Here is a 15,893-nt window from a genome sequence, read left to right as displayed (position 1 = left end):
TTTTGTCAATGTAAGAGTTGGTTCAAATATTAATCTTTCTAGTTAAAATGTTCTTTTAGTGGTCTGTGCTGATTTACTGAGCCTATAGTCTATGCAAATTTCTTTTAAAAAGCAGTCATTGGAATGCCAGGACAAGAATAAAAAAATATAAATAAATTGACTGTATATATAAATACATATATACAGTCAAACCAAAATGTATTCAGACACCTACAACATTTCTCACACTATCACAGTTTATTTATTATAGTTTAGAAAATGTTAATAAAATATGACAAGAACTCAGAGTTATAAAATCAGTTGATATTTCACTGGTTTTGGCCATCCTTCTTAGACTGTTTCACAAATGAATTAGGTTAAATTTAAGTACACAATTAGATAATACCAATTTAGGTCAACCAATTGCCAAACAATGCTTAATTTTGTTCAGTCTGTGGTGTAAAAGGTTGCATTAGCAATTAAAGAAAAAACACTTAAGCAAAACATGGTCACGTCAAAGTGTTTATGAAAGTAAAATTCATAAATTTTACTCGTATAGTCCACTCTATGAAGAATTTTGGGGTATAATAATGTCACAGTTTACTTTATTTTGCTATCCTCACTTACATAAATTAACTATAGTGTCCTTCACCCACTAAAAAAATAACAAAAATTATATCTGGTGTCTGAATAATTTTTGGTTTGACTGTATTCTGTTTCTAATCCCTGAAAAAAAAAAAAAAAAAAAACTTTGCACAATTTCTGCTTTCATTAGCTGAATAAATTGACAGCTTCTGCACAACTCTTAAGGGGCATGACTAGCTCTGCCACAATAGTGATGGAGCAAACATAAATATATACACATAAAATATAATAACCTCACCAGCCAGTCATGGTGAAGTCTCGGTACAACATCTTCTTGCCCACCTCCTTCCTTTGCACCCTTCTGGGAAACTCCAAGTGTGTGAACTCTCCTCCTAACAGATGGGGCTGCATGAAACCCTAAAAACAAATAGAAAGAGAGAAATCATCTAACACTCAAACAGCAAACAGAGACTTTGCAAATTATGCCAACAAAATGTAATCGTTGATGGACTGTTACATAGCAACAGTAGAATTTTTCCCCACTACAGCCCCAATGGGGCTCCTCTGTTTTACACTTACCCACAGTACCTAAGTCCACAAAGTCCTGCCAACCTTGCAGCTCACTCTCCAGTCTGAGGTTGATTTTCTTTAACCCAAATCCTCAAATCTGGATGACGCATCCTCAAGTACTGCTCAAGAATGATAGTCTCTCCTATCTGGTCCTTAGACTTAACTTCTGGTTGCATCCACCTTTTGTACAATCCTTTGATTCGATTGTAGGTCTCTCTGACACTCTCACCAGATGGCACCGTGAGATTCCTGAAGCGTTGGCGATGTGTCTCCTCTGTTACGTTGTCCTTGGCCAGTACTGCAGCATTGATGTCCTTGTAGAAACCAGATTGTTGTTCATCCATCCTAAAATATGCTTCCAAGGCCTTGTCTTTCAACAAAGTGACCACTCGAGCCTTGCCTTTCAACAAAGTGACCACTCGAGCCGCCCAACTAAACCAATATTTACATTACATTTTACATTTGCACATTTGGCTTTTATCCAAATGATTTACAGTGAATTCAAGGCTACATTTGATCTGTTTGTGTATTTCCAGGTAATAAAATGCAGCATCATCCTTTGCCAGTTGACAGATTAATCCCAGTGGAAGCATATAGAGAAAACAAGATGGGGCCAAAAGAACATTGAGGAACCCCAGAGGAGATAGGCAGAGAGGAGAAAATAGAGCTCCCTAATTCCACAGCAAGGTTCTTCCATGTAAATAGGATGAGAACCACTTTAGCGCAAGCCGCCAGGACTGTATGTATTACCTAAAATAAAACTTTCAGACTTTAAGAGCCATTATCATGTACGTGTGTGTCCAGTAGGGGTCTCTCTGTTACAGAATATAGGTGGGAACCTTCCTTCAGGGTAACAGTTTTTTGACCCACTACGCTATGTTATGCTATGCAAGTAGGAAATCTGTACTGGTGAAGGACTGGAACTGTGGATTTATTGACTGTTTGTTTGGATTCTTGCTTACTTGAAATGAAGACCAGTAACGGTAAAATAAATCTACGACTGCAAGCATATTAACTTGTGTGTGGACATTGCAACGAATAATAACCCGGGCGTGCGCGATTAACAAGCACTGTCAAGCAGCCCTCAGCTGCTTTAAGTAATAGACTTGGCTGCTTACACAGACAATGGTTCCATGAGATTAGGTCTGAAAAATACTGCGCCTTGGCCAATTTAACAAACCATCTCTGAGTATCTCATACGAGACTTGGAGCCTGTCTTTTTTCCATTTCCTCTCCAATTGTCTCCATTTTTGTCTAATTAAATGACTCTCTGTGTAAGCCAGGACTGAGATATAGCTTTCTATTTTACCTGTTTAAATGGAGCTATGCAGTCCAAAATATCATTGCACTCTGTGTTAAAGTCAGCTACCAACTTATCTAAACCCAGACTAGATGGAGAAAAATTGACGGTTAATGCCTGCATATGGGAATTATACATCTCTGAAAAATTAGAGGCTGACAGAGCATTAATAGACCAAGCATGACAGCCGACTGACTCAGGGCGTAGAGTAGGCCCAGCGAAAATGACATTAAACATAATAAAATTTTTATCTGAGAGCCCATTATTTTCTATAGCCAGCTCACACACCGGGACATCCCAGGACAGTTAAAATCCAGAGTGTGACCCTGATTGTGCGTAGAGCCCACTACAGATAAGGTTAAAGGAATCCAGCAATGATAAAAATGAATTTGAATATTAAAATCACCTAATATGACAAGGCTATCACAACACAGAATCATAGAAGATAAAACAATCCAAGAATTCCCCAATAAACTCCTTCCCTCATAACAACATTGTGACGGCCCAGATCCAGCCCAAATCTGGCACATGTGGCATGATGATCTGGCCCACATGCAGCGTGGAATGACGGCCCTTGGGTGACTCACTCCTGTTTGCCAGATCTGAGCCACAAGCAGGCCAACGCAAATAAATTTGACATGTCAGCCAAAAGCAAAAGAATTAAACCGGAACTGGACCTTATCTGAGCCACAAAATCTGTGTATATTAAATATGGAGTCACCTTAATAAGCCTTTTAACAAGCAGAATCACTGAAGGAAAGAAGAGAACAGAAAAAGAGACGAGCAGAAACACAAGAAGTACAACTGACTTCAGCCACAGTCTTAGATGAAATCAACTGAAGATAAAAGAAGAAATTATATCTCTGTAGATCTCAGCAGAGGAGGATTAAACAACTCAACAAACAGCATTACCAGCTTCACTTATTACTAACCAGATTGAGAGATTGAAAAGTTTTTATTGAGAATTAACAAAGGTTTAACTCTAATGTTTAATTTGAAGTCACCATAACAGTGATTAGTGTTTCAATTAGTTGGGCTCTTAACTCTTATTATATCTTTTGTCAGTTTTGGATGCTGTGACAGTGTGTTTGTTTAACACATTTGCAGTAGCAAAAAAAGCTAAAGTGTAATGGCATCAGGTAATGGTGGTTACCTGTTGATGGTTTTATAATCATCATGAAGTAGTCTGAAGTTATTTTAATCTAACAGAGGTGTATAGTCCAGGGATCAGAAAGTAGAAATCTTGCCATATATTTATTCCACCCATGAACTCAGCCAACTCATTTCACTAATTAATTCTATCTCCTGGCTGAATTAGCAAATCCAGGTGATTGGAACAAAATACTGAGGAGGACTTTTACTTTCTGAACCTGGACTTCCACCTCTGGCCACATGTCAGCCAAGAGCAAAAGAAATAAACCAGAACTGGACCTTATCTGGGGCCTGTTTCAGAAAGGAGGTTCAACCAACTCTGAGTTAAAACTTGAACTCTGAGTTGACTTACCCTGAGATAGGAAACTCTGAGTTTTCGGTTACAGAACAGCTGAAATTAGTTAGTTCAATCAACTCTGAGTTGACCTACTCTGAGTTAAGCGCGTGCACCACAACTATAAAAAGCCATTATCAATGGAGCGCAGATATTATGAGCCACCATGGCAACAGCGCCAGACAAAAAGAGGTCTGCATTTTCTCACCTTTACATTTTAATTAGTTATACAGTGTTGGGTGTAATTAATTACCAAGTAATCTAAATACTGCAATTTAATTAAAGGGATTACTCTTAATTCTTCTGTAATTTAAAGTAAAATCTGATGTAATTGCATTAGACTATAGAACAATTCTGTATATTTAACATACATTTTTAAAAGGTATATTTTTTATGTAACCTTCTCCCTCTACACACTTTGGTCAATTCAAGAATAATTCATGCAATTGTATATTATTTATTTGAAAGCATTAAAAGTGCAGTTTCTTGTCTCTCCTTGTATTGTTGAAATGGTTGAGGTTGATATGGGATTTAGTAATTAGTATTAATCTAATTACACTGTTGAAGATGTCATTTGTAGTTAGTAATACAAGTAACTTACCCAACTGTTATAATATCAGAGGTGAAAGAACAGTATGTTAATCAACCTAATTTTAATTTTCAGGTGCAATCCTGCAGGTATTAAAAGAACATGGCAGCAGCTGAAAATTAAATATGAAAACATAATTCAATCAAGTAAGGCTTGAGCATATCATGGGTGTAGGCTACCTGACTTTACATTTGACATAAATAACTAAATAGCATCCAGTGTCTAGCAGTGCAGCAGCATTTTTGGCTGAGGGAATTCCTGGAGGGACTTCAGAGCCAGTCACTCCCGAAGGTCCAAGGGCCTTCATAAAATGTAAGAGGTGTGTTATTTTTTATATAGGCTATTTTTGATATTTCCATTTATTTTACTTTGGTTTGGGTTTTTGTTGGTCCCAACAGATTCTGATGGTAATATCTGTCTGTTGGAGCCTCCTGTCCCAACAGAACCCCAGGCAGTTGTAAGTAACCTACTCAATACACCATTATGACAAATAGTGTTATAAAGTGTAGGCTATACTCAACCAAATGCTCATCTTCACAGGACGATGGGGATAAAGAGTTTCTGCTGCCACAGAGAGGCCTACAGTGTCTACACGTCAAACAATCTACACATTCAGATTTTTTCACATTTTTATGTGGAGTAGCCTATAGAATCAAAGTTTAAATCTAAGTATAAATGGGTATTCTTATCTCTCCCCCTGCCCCAAGAGTGTGGAAGAACAGCAGGAGGACGGTCCATCAACTTCTGCTGCACAGATCTGTGTTGATCTGTGCAGCAGATCACTTTATAACACTATTTGTCATAATGGTGTATTGAGTAGGTTACTTACAACTGCCTGGGGTTTTGTTGGGACAGGAGGCTCCAACAGACAGATATTACCATCAGAATCTGTTGGGACCAACAAAAACCCAAACCAAAGTAAAATAAATGGAAATATCAAAAATAGCCTATATAAAAAATAACACACCTCTTACATTTTATGAAGGCCCTTGGACCTTCGGGAGTGACTGGCTCTGAAGTCCCTCCAGGAATTCCCTCAGCCAAAAATGCTGCTGCACTGCTAGACACTGGATGCTATTTAGTTATTTATGTCAAATGTAAAGTCAGGTAGCCTACACCCATGATATGCTCAAGCCTTACTTGATTGAATTATGTTTTCATATTTAATTTTCAGCTGCTGCCATGTTCTTTTAATACCTGCAGGATTGCACCTGAAAATTAAAATTAGGTTGATTAACATACTGTTCTTTCACCTCTGATATTCAGTGATTCTCAGTAAATGCCAGTTGAATTCTGTAGAATTTGTTTACAACTACATTATGTAACTCTAATCTACTACTGTATTTTCAATTGCCAGGTAAGGAGTTATATAGACTTCATCTTATTTACAAAAAAAAAACCCAGTAAAAATAGCAATATTTAATTTATTAATAAAAGATTAATTTTATTAATAAAAATGTACTGAAAGAATGAATGAGGTGTTTAAACACTACTTCCTCTTTAAAAAAGGGGAGGAGACCAATAGAAACTCTGGGTTTACCGAAGAAAACCTGCTCCCGACCAGGTTAGGTTCACAGAGTAAGTTACCATGGTAACGGACTCTGAGTATAAGTTACCTCTCTTTCAGAAACGGGCTTGACTTACTCTGCTTTCTCAGGTTTAACATACCTCCCATTCTGAAACAGAAAACTCAGAGTTTCCCTCATTTCAGGGTTAACATACTCAGAGTTTTCACTTAACCTCCTTTCTGAAACAGGCCCCTGAGCCACAAAACCTGTGTATATTAAATATGGAGTCATCTCAGCCTTAATAAGCCTGTTTAACAAGCAGAAAGAAGAGAACAGAAAAAGAGCCGAGCAGAAACACAAGAACTACAACTGACTTCAGCCACAGCCTTAGATGAAATCAACTGGAGATAAAAGAAGACATTAAATCTCTGAAGATCTCAGAGGAGGATTAAACAACTCCACAAACAGCATTACCAGCTTCACTTATTACTAACCAGATTGACTTTATTTCTGTCAGACGTCTACAAAAGTTTTTATTGAGAATTAACAGAAGTTTAACTCTAATGTTTTTCATTTGAAGTCACCATAACAGTTATTAGTGTTTCCATTAGTTGGGCTCTTAACTCTAATTATATATTTTGTTCTTTTTTTGGCTGCTGTGACAGTGTGTTTGTCAAACACATTTGCAGCAGCAAAGAAAGCTAAAGTGAAATGAGATCAGGTGATGATGGTTACCTGTTGATGGGTTTATAATCATCATGAAGTAGCCTGCTTTACTGAGATTTTTAAAATCTAACAATTGTGTTCCATTAATAGTTTCACAAACCCTTCACTGCAGCATGAGATCCAGCAGTATTAAAATCAGTTAAAAGATTTTAACAAACTTAAGCATTAAATGTTAATCTACAATGACACACACAGATATCAACAATCAGCACATGAATCTCAACAATGGTGACAATCAAAAGTACCTTGCTGCAATGCATGCTGGGTACCAGCATAGTACAAAACTCCCAACATGCATTGCAACATGAATAAATTATGCAGCTGAATTGTCCTATTATCTTGTTTAATTCAAAATATTTTATTTTATTTTTTACTGTTGTTTTTGTTGTGACATTTAGTAGCTTTGTTGTGATGTTCAGAGTTGATCAGGGGCCTGTTTCAGAAAGGAGGTTAAGTGAAAACTCTGAGTATGTTAACCCTGAAATGAGGGAAACTCTGAGTTTTCTGTTTCAGAATGGGAGGTATGTTAAACCTGAGAAAGCAGAGTAAGTCAAGCCCGTTTCTGAAAGAGAGGTAACCTATACTCAGAGTCAGTTACCATGGCAACTTACTCTGTGAACCTAACCTGGTCGGGAGCAGGTTTTCTTCAGTAAACCCAGAGTTTCTTTCGGTCTCCTCCCCTTTTTTAAAGAGGAAGCAGTGTTTAAACACCTCATTCATTCTTTCAGTACATTTTTATTCATAAAATGAATCTTTTATTAATAAATAAAATATTGCTATTTTTACTGCAGTTTTTTTTTTTTTTTTTTTTTTTATAAGATGAAGTCTATGACTCCTTAACTGGCAACTGAAAATACAGTAGTAGATTAGAGTTACATAATGCAGTTCTGAACAAATTCTACAGAATTAAACTGTGGCATTTACTGAAAATCACTGAACTGTGTTCATCTGTGCAACAGAAGGTGATGGACCGTCCTCCTGCTGTTCTTCCACACTCTGAGGCAGGGAGAGATAAGAATACCCGTTTATACTTAGATTTAAACTTAGATTCTGTAGGCATAATGTGACATAAAAATGTGAAAAAATCTGAATGTGTAGATTGTTTGATGTGTAGACACATAATGTTAACATTACCTCTGTAGGCCTCTCTGTGGCAGCAGAAACTCTTTATCCCCTTGTGATGAGCATTTGGTTGAGGACACTTTATAAAACTATTTGTCATAATTTCTGGTGTATTGAGTGGCTACTTACAACTGCCTGGGGTTCAGTTGGGACAGGAGGCTCCAAAAGACAGATATTAGCATCAGAATCTGTTGGGACCAACAAAAATCCTAACCCAAAGTAAAATAAATGGAAATATCAAAAATAGCCTATATGAAAAATAACACATATGTAAACCTCTTACATTTTATGAGGCCCTTGGATCTTCGGGAGTGACTGGCTCTGAAGTCCCTCCAGGAATTCCCTCAGCTGTAAATGCTGCTACACTGCTAGACACTGGATGCTATTTAGTTATTTAATGTCACATGTTTGTAAAGTCAGGTAGCCTACACCCATGATATGATCAAGCCTTACTTGACTGAATTATGTTTTTATATTTAATTTTCAGCTGCTGCCATGTTCTTTTAATACCTGCAGGATTGCTCCACATGAAAATTAAAATTAGGTTGAATAACACACTGTTCTTCCAGTTTCACCTCTGATATTATAACAGTTGGGTAAGTTACTTGTATTACTAACTACAAATGACATCTTCAACAGTGTAATTAGATTAATGTTATAATGACTATCTTTAGAAATTATTGGTCTACTTATTACTAATTACTAAATCCCATGTCAACCTTAAACACTTTAACAATACAAGGAGAGACAAGAAACAGCACTTTTAATGCTTTCAAATAAACAATATACAACTGCATGAATTATTCTTGAATTTGACCAAAGTGTGTAAAGTTAGAGGGAGAAGGTTACAATTAAAAATGTATGTTAAATATACAGAATTGTTCTATAGTCTAATACAATTACATCAGATTTAACTTTAAATTACAGAAGAATTAAGAGTAATCCCTTTAATTAAATTACAGTATTTAGATTACTTGGTAATTCATTACACCCATCACTGTATAACAGTAATTAAAATGTGAAGAAATATGCAGACCTCTTTTTGTCTGGCGCTGTTGCCATGGTGACTCATAATATCTGTGCTCCATTGATAATGGCTTTTTATAGTTGTGGTGCACGCGCTTAACTCAGAGTCAGTCAACTCAGAGTTGATTGAACTAACTCAGTTCAGCTGTTCTGAAACCAAAAACTCAGAGTTTCCCATCTCAGGGTAAGTCAACTCAGAGTTCAAGTTTTAACTCAGAGTTGGTTGAACCTCCTTATTGAAACAGGCCCCTGTTTATCTTTGATTGTCACCATTGTTGAGATTCATACGCTGATTGTTGATAACTGTGTGTCACTATAGCTAACACTTTTGTTGTTAAAATATTTTAATTGATAGGTATAATACTGCTGGATCTCATGATGCAGTAACACAGGGTTTGTGATGTGAATATATTAATGGAACAACACAATTATTATATACAAATGACATCAGTGATTCAGGCTATTTCATGATGATTTTAAAACCATCAACAGGTAACCGTCAATAACTAATCACTTTTCACTTTAGCTTTCTTTGCTGCTGCAAATGTGTTTAACAAAACACTGGCCAAAAAAAAGACAAAAGATATAATAAGAGTAAAGAGCCCAACTAATGGAAACACTAGTTACAGTTATGGTGACTTCAAAAGAAACACATTAGAGTTAAACCTCAGTTAATTCAGTTGATTTCATCTAAGGCTGTGGATGAAGTCAGTTCTAGTTCTTGTGTTTCTGCTCGACTCTTTTTTTGTTCTCTTTATTCTGTCAGTGATTCTGCTTGTTAACAGGCTTATTAAGGCTGAGATGACTCCATATTTAATATACACAGGTTTTGTGGTTCAGATAAGGTCCAGTTCTGGTTTATTTCTTTTGCTCTTGGCTGACATGTGGCCAGAGTCCAGGTTCAGAAAATAAAAGTCCTCCTCAGTATTTTGTTCCAGTCACCTGGATTTGCTAATTCAGCCAGGAGATAGAACCAGTAAGTGAAATTAGCTGGCTGGGTAGAATAAACATATGGCAGGACTTCTACTTTCTAACCCCTGGACTATACACCTCTGGAATGCGTTGTTCCATTAACATAATTAAAGTTATAGATCCTGTGTTACTGCAGCATGAAAACGAACATTCCGAAAAATCAGTAAGAAAACTTGAGCACAAAAATGTATCTACAGTGATATGCAGACACCCACAAACATCAATAATCAGCACTTGAATCTCAACAATGGTGACAATCAAAGTGCCATGCTGCAATGCATGCTGGGTACCAGCATAGTACAAAACTCCCAGCATGTATTGCGGCATGAATAAATTATGCAGCTGAATTGTCCTATTATTTTGTTTAAATCTAAATATGTGCTTGTATTTTTTTGCTGTTGTTTTTGTTGTGACATTTAGTAGCTTTTTTGTGATGTTCAGAGTTGATCTGGTTATCTAAATATTTTGTTGATTGTCACCATTGTTGAGAATCATGTGCTGATTGTTGATGTCTGTGTGTGTCAGAATAGGTTAATTTTTCATGTTCATGTTTGTTAAAATCTTCTAACTGATTGCTGTTGTAAGGTTTTCTATTGTTTTTATAATTTTGGCACTATTAATGGCACGACACGCTTGTTAGATTCAAATGACATCAGTGAATCTGGCTATTTCATGATGACTTTGAAACCATTAACAGATAACCACTATCACCTGATCTCATTTCACTTTAGCTTTCTTTGTTACTGCAAATGTGTTTAACAAACACACTGTTACAGAAAAAAGACAAATGATATATTAAAACGTGATAAGAGCCCAACTAATGGAAACACGAATAACTGTTATGGTGCCTTCAAATGAAACACAGAGTTAAACCTTTGTAAGAATTGAGAAATTAGGAAATGCCGGACAGTCTGTTTGAAGAGCGACCAGACACTGAGAGAGGACAAAGGACCTCTCTGGAAATTAGCATTTAAACTCACCATTTGTGAGGCAAAGTCTCACCTCAGAATACATCTCTCCTCCTCTTCCCCACTCCCCCTCTCACATGCTGAGACCACATGTAAATCACCCAAGAAAATGTATAGTTTAATGTGAATGATTATCACAGAGTATTTTTCATGTTTGGTATAATTTAAAATGTCTCAGTGCGACTGGTACAAATGTCTCATTTCCAAATAAGTAAAACAAAAGGTAATAAGATTTTTAAGAGTTTATGGATAACTGGCACACAACGAGGGGTTGACCTCAAATGGTCTCCCTACACCCAAAGGTGTAACCTCTGAATGCAAATTTCCATTGTTAAAAGATGTTTCCAAGTGAAAGAGGTCCTGACTATATAATGAAATGCAGCAGAGGGTTCGGGGCCTTTTCTGTAATTCAGATTAGCCCGTGAGGCTGAGAGTGAGACCTCTCAGCCTCATGTATTTCTTAATGTTGGGTTTGCATCTTTTCTCTATTCCAGAGCATTTGATGTTTTGTATCGATTATCTTTGAAACTGATTATGAAATTGGCATGATACATTTATCTGACATAATAAATTGTTACATTTGATTATTCTAACTGACTTTGACATTATTTTCATTAAAGAGTTAAAAGGAATAGTCAAACATGAGCCACAGATATCATTAAAACCTTTTCATTTATGGAGTCAGATGAAATAACGAGAGAATACATATTCAAATGTATTGCATTTAATCAAAAAATATTTTGCCTCGAGAAAAGGACAGTAACACGTTAAGACCTTCCGCGCTGGTCGGATGCCGGTTTTGGGCCGATCGAGCGCGAGCTTACACCTTTGTTAATTCTCAATAAAAAATGTGTAGATGTCTAACAGAAATAAAGTCAATCTAGTTGAAGCTTGCTATGCTGTCTGTGGAGTTGTTTAATCCTCCTCTGTTGAGATCTTGAGAGATGTATTGTCTTCTTTTATCTTCAGGTGATTTCATCAAAGTCTGTGTCTGAAGTCAGTAGTACTTCTTTCTGTTCTCTTCTTTCCTTTAGTGATTCTGCTTGTTAACAGGCTTATTAAGGCTGAGATGACTCCATATTTAATATACACAGATTTTGTGGCTCTCTAAGACTTGATTTTCCTGCTAAGACAAAAGCTGAGATAAAACTCACCCTGCAATAAAGCAATAAAACACACCCTGCAAAATTCACTTTTATATGGTGCTTGCATATAAATGTGTCTTTGCAGTGTGTGGACACAACCACCATACAAGGAAAAAAATCCATTCACTCAATCCTTAAAAAAGCCTAAACACTCTCAATAATCAAGAGAGTACCCATGTACCCACGGACTGTCCTATATTAGCATATTTCCGCCCTCAGCCGTATATTTTAACTTTACAAATTCTGCACTCAGCTTTGCAGTCTCCAATATCATAGAAATGCAGCCAGATGCTGCTTCTTTTTCGGTTTTCGCTCATTTCTTCACTTTCTCCCAACGTGCTTTTAAATCCGGCTCCCCGCCTTTCTCTGTCGCTCTGTGTACCTGGCCTGTACCACTACACCCACTATTACCAGAGCACATCCTGTTTTGTTCTCAGAGGGAGAAGAGGATACACTCAGGTTGGTGATTTGGAGCTGGGGGCTGCTACACATGCCATTTTTAACATGTTCGACCTAGTGTTGTCAAAAGCAGGCCCGGATTGGCTAATCGGGAGCACCGGGAGAATTCCCGGTGGGCCGGTCTGTTTTATTGGCCAGGAGGGCTGGTGTTGTCATGGCACTGGGTTGAATGCTTTCCCTATAGGCTCCAGTCATAGCGCAGCCCCACTATTTTTTTTATTATTATTTTCTTGCAGCCCCCCCCAAAAAATTGTCACTTTGTTAGAGATGTGCTAACAAAAAAATAAGAGATACAAAACAAGGATAATAGCCTAGGCGCAAAGGCGGCGCTGAAAAGGCCAGAATAATAAAACATCTCTAGAAACTGAAGCGGCCAAATAGCCTACGAGTCAGGGCCGTACCGACCATTGAGGTCTCCGAGGTTCGGACCTCGGTAATTTTTCCTGAGTGTATAATGAACGTTGTGAAATAATTGCCTAATATTAACTCTAATTTGGTGCTGCAATGATTCGCATATCGCGACGATAACCGACCTCATCATCTAAGCTGCTTCAGCACTCAAACACCGCTCGTCTGCAATGGCAAAATGTTTGAGATGACCGATCAAAGCAAGCGGGATTTATGTTCACAGAAGCGTGAGCCGTGCGCGAATCCCAACGCGACGCTTCACAAGATAAGGTGCAAGTGGTTAATTTGTCTTTGTTATATTTAACCATTAGCTTGCGTTATTAACCTGTTTTCATTACAATGGTAAAGTGTAAATTTGTTTCTTTGATGCAAACATGCTAACTACACAAACCTAGCTCTATCGGTTCGCCATCATTATCGTTCAAACAACTGGTTATTTTCGTTCATGAACGACATTTACCAGTTCGTTCAACTCGTTCACAAACGATAAGATCTCTCTCTCGTTCAGACTCAAAAGCAACTCGGTCACAGTCAGTGAAGGGCGTATTCGTTCACTACATCCAACAAATCACATGCTCCGTCACATCTCATACTCGAAGGCTATTGGCTCGAGGTTCATTCTTTGACAGGTTGAAAACACCGGTTCACTGAGCTGCGCATGCGCTGCTAATAGCTCCGCACTGCTGTGGAGGGAGGGATTTCACATTTCAGTGAACGAGAAATATGAGTCAATGGATTACGTGAACGAGAACGATTCGTTCACCTAAAGGATTCGTTCAAAAAGAACGATTCGTTCACGAATGTAACATCACTAATTCAAACGCAAATGACTGAGGCAATCCACGCAAACCTGTGACCCCATATCAGCTCGAGAAAACACAAGTTTAATCAGATCATTGTAGCCTACTTGTTTACACAGTCTCGCAGCGCTGTGAGGAATAATAATAATGGAAAATGTACCTCAGAAGTGCGGGTATTTCGAGGAGCAAGGATCCGACTGAGCTGAGGAATACTGTAGTAAGTTTTTTTTCCTTCTCAAGTGAATCGCGTTTCTGTGAATGAATGAACGGCAGAGATAAGACAGTTTAAACTAAACAGCTGTTTTACGATAGAAATTTTAAACGACCGACATAAATAATCACTTTGCAAAGACTGTATCAATCTAAGCTCAGCTTCAGGAAGGGGAGATTTACAGGTAAAGATAAAGAGACTGAGAGAAGAAGAATGAGTGAAGGAGATGGAGATGAGAGAGGAGAGCAGGTAGAGCAATAGCCTATTACATACTGTGCCCATAATGAGAATAACTTTATTACAATGGATTCCTATTTAACACAGATGTTCTTTGCCAATGACAGTGGAAAAATAATATGCCCCCGAACCCCCTAGCAAGATCACTTTTGGGACCTCTGTATTTATAAAACCTTGTGTACTGATATTGCACTGAATAGAAAATTATATTTTTGAAAAATACAATGAATTACAAGGCTGTACAGAACAGTGCACTATTGCAGACTTAGGCTCAATCCCAGTTCACCCCTTGCCCTTGCCCCTACCCCTTGGCCCTTGACCCCTCCGTTTTGCGCGTTCCCGTGAAGGGGTAGGGTTGTCTCGATTCTCTTTTGGTTGGAGGGGCAGCACTAGGGGTAGGGGGAAGGGCCAGATAGCCCTTGAAAGATTGGGCCTTATATACTGAGGGTTTAATTACATTATTTTAGTCAGTCGGGAACTAAAGTGGGCCAGTCTAAGGCATGAAACTCCAGGGCTGAAAATGAGTCCCACTCCGGCCCTGGTCAAAAGTACCAACTTTTGTACCAAGTTGGTACTGAAATTTTAAAAAGTTAATGATACCAGCATTTCCCTCTTGCATTTCACTGATGGTTGTTGAACGGATTCTCAAACATCTCTGATTGTCATCTCATTGTGTTCACATGCTCAACATATATGTCTCTGATTGGCCAAACAGGAGAGTTTGAAAGCAGTCTTCTATCAGCGTCAGGGAATCCGTTCAACAGCGCTCAAAATGCTAGGGGGAAATGCTGGTATCGACACATTTTTTAAATTTCATTACCGACTTGGTACTTTTTTTTTTATAGATGTTGAGACTGAACCTGTAGTAAGGCCCAAGACTGGGAAAGCTAGTACTCCTCAAGATGATACAGACAAATGCTGTGGTTGGGCAGGAGTTTTGATGGAAATGAGAGACTTTATATGTCAACAACAAAGAAATTAGAAGGTTTTGTTTGAATAATTGCATGATTTAAAGGCCGCCATTTTTCAAAAGCCTAGAAATGAATGGGGATTTGAAGAACAAGTTAGCCAACATACTTACCTACACCAAGGACTTTTCCACCACCATTTAGAGGTATGATGTCACATTCAGCCCAAGCTCACCCTCTTGACAGCATACCTGCTGTACCTTATAGACAATATCATGAACCACAAATCCCTGAATTCATAGAGGAAGAGTTTCTTCTGTGGAGAGTTTCTTCATTCGTTTTGAACGCATTGCAAGAACTTGGGGATGACTAATGGATTAATGGGCGGCTCGAGTGGTCACTTTGTTGAAAGGCAAGGCCTTGGAAGCATATGCTAGGATGGATGAACAACGATCTGGCTTCTCTACAAGGACATCAATGCTGCAGTACTGGCCAAGTACAACGTAACAGAGGAGACACATCGCCAACGCTTCAGGAATCTCACGGTGCCATCTGGTGAGAGTGTCAGAGAGACCTACAATTGAACCAGAGGATTGTACAAAAGGTGGATGCAACCAGAAGTTAAGTCTAAGGACCAGATTGGAGAGACTATCATTCTTGAGCAGTACTTGAGGATGCGTCATCCAGATATGAGGATTTGGGTTAAAGAAAATCAACCTCAGACTGGAATGGGAGCTGCAAAGTTGGCAGAGAGATATATGGCGGACTTAGGTACTGTGGGTAGGTGTAAAACTGAGGAGCCCCATTAATAAGACTGTAGTAGTTAAAAATTCTACTGTTGCTATGGGGCCCTGATCTGTTTTACTGCCAGCAACCTGGGCATAAGGCATCTCC

General features: G+C 38.1%; 1 protein-coding gene across 2 annotated transcripts in view; it reads right to left on the bottom strand.

Moving 5' to 3' along the window:
- The window catches only part of LOC311289442 (protein phosphatase 1H-like), a 77,450-nt gene that overhangs the window by 15,754 nt on the left and 45,803 nt on the right, over positions 1 to 15,893 (bottom strand). For both annotated transcript variants that reach the window (XM_084407469.1, XM_084407470.1), the window contains one exon: positions 863 to 981. In XM_084407469.1, the coding sequence (XP_084263595.1) occupies positions 863 to 981 (119 nt within the window). The remainder of the gene's footprint in view (positions 1 to 862; positions 982 to 15,893) is intronic.

This window comes from Rutilus rutilus, assembly GCF_951802725.1.
Source record: "Rutilus rutilus genome assembly, chromosome: 4".
In the NCBI taxonomy this organism is placed as follows: domain Eukaryota; kingdom Metazoa; phylum Chordata; class Actinopteri; order Cypriniformes; family Leuciscidae; genus Rutilus; species Rutilus rutilus.
This window is presented reverse-complemented; position numbering and strand designations above follow the sequence as displayed.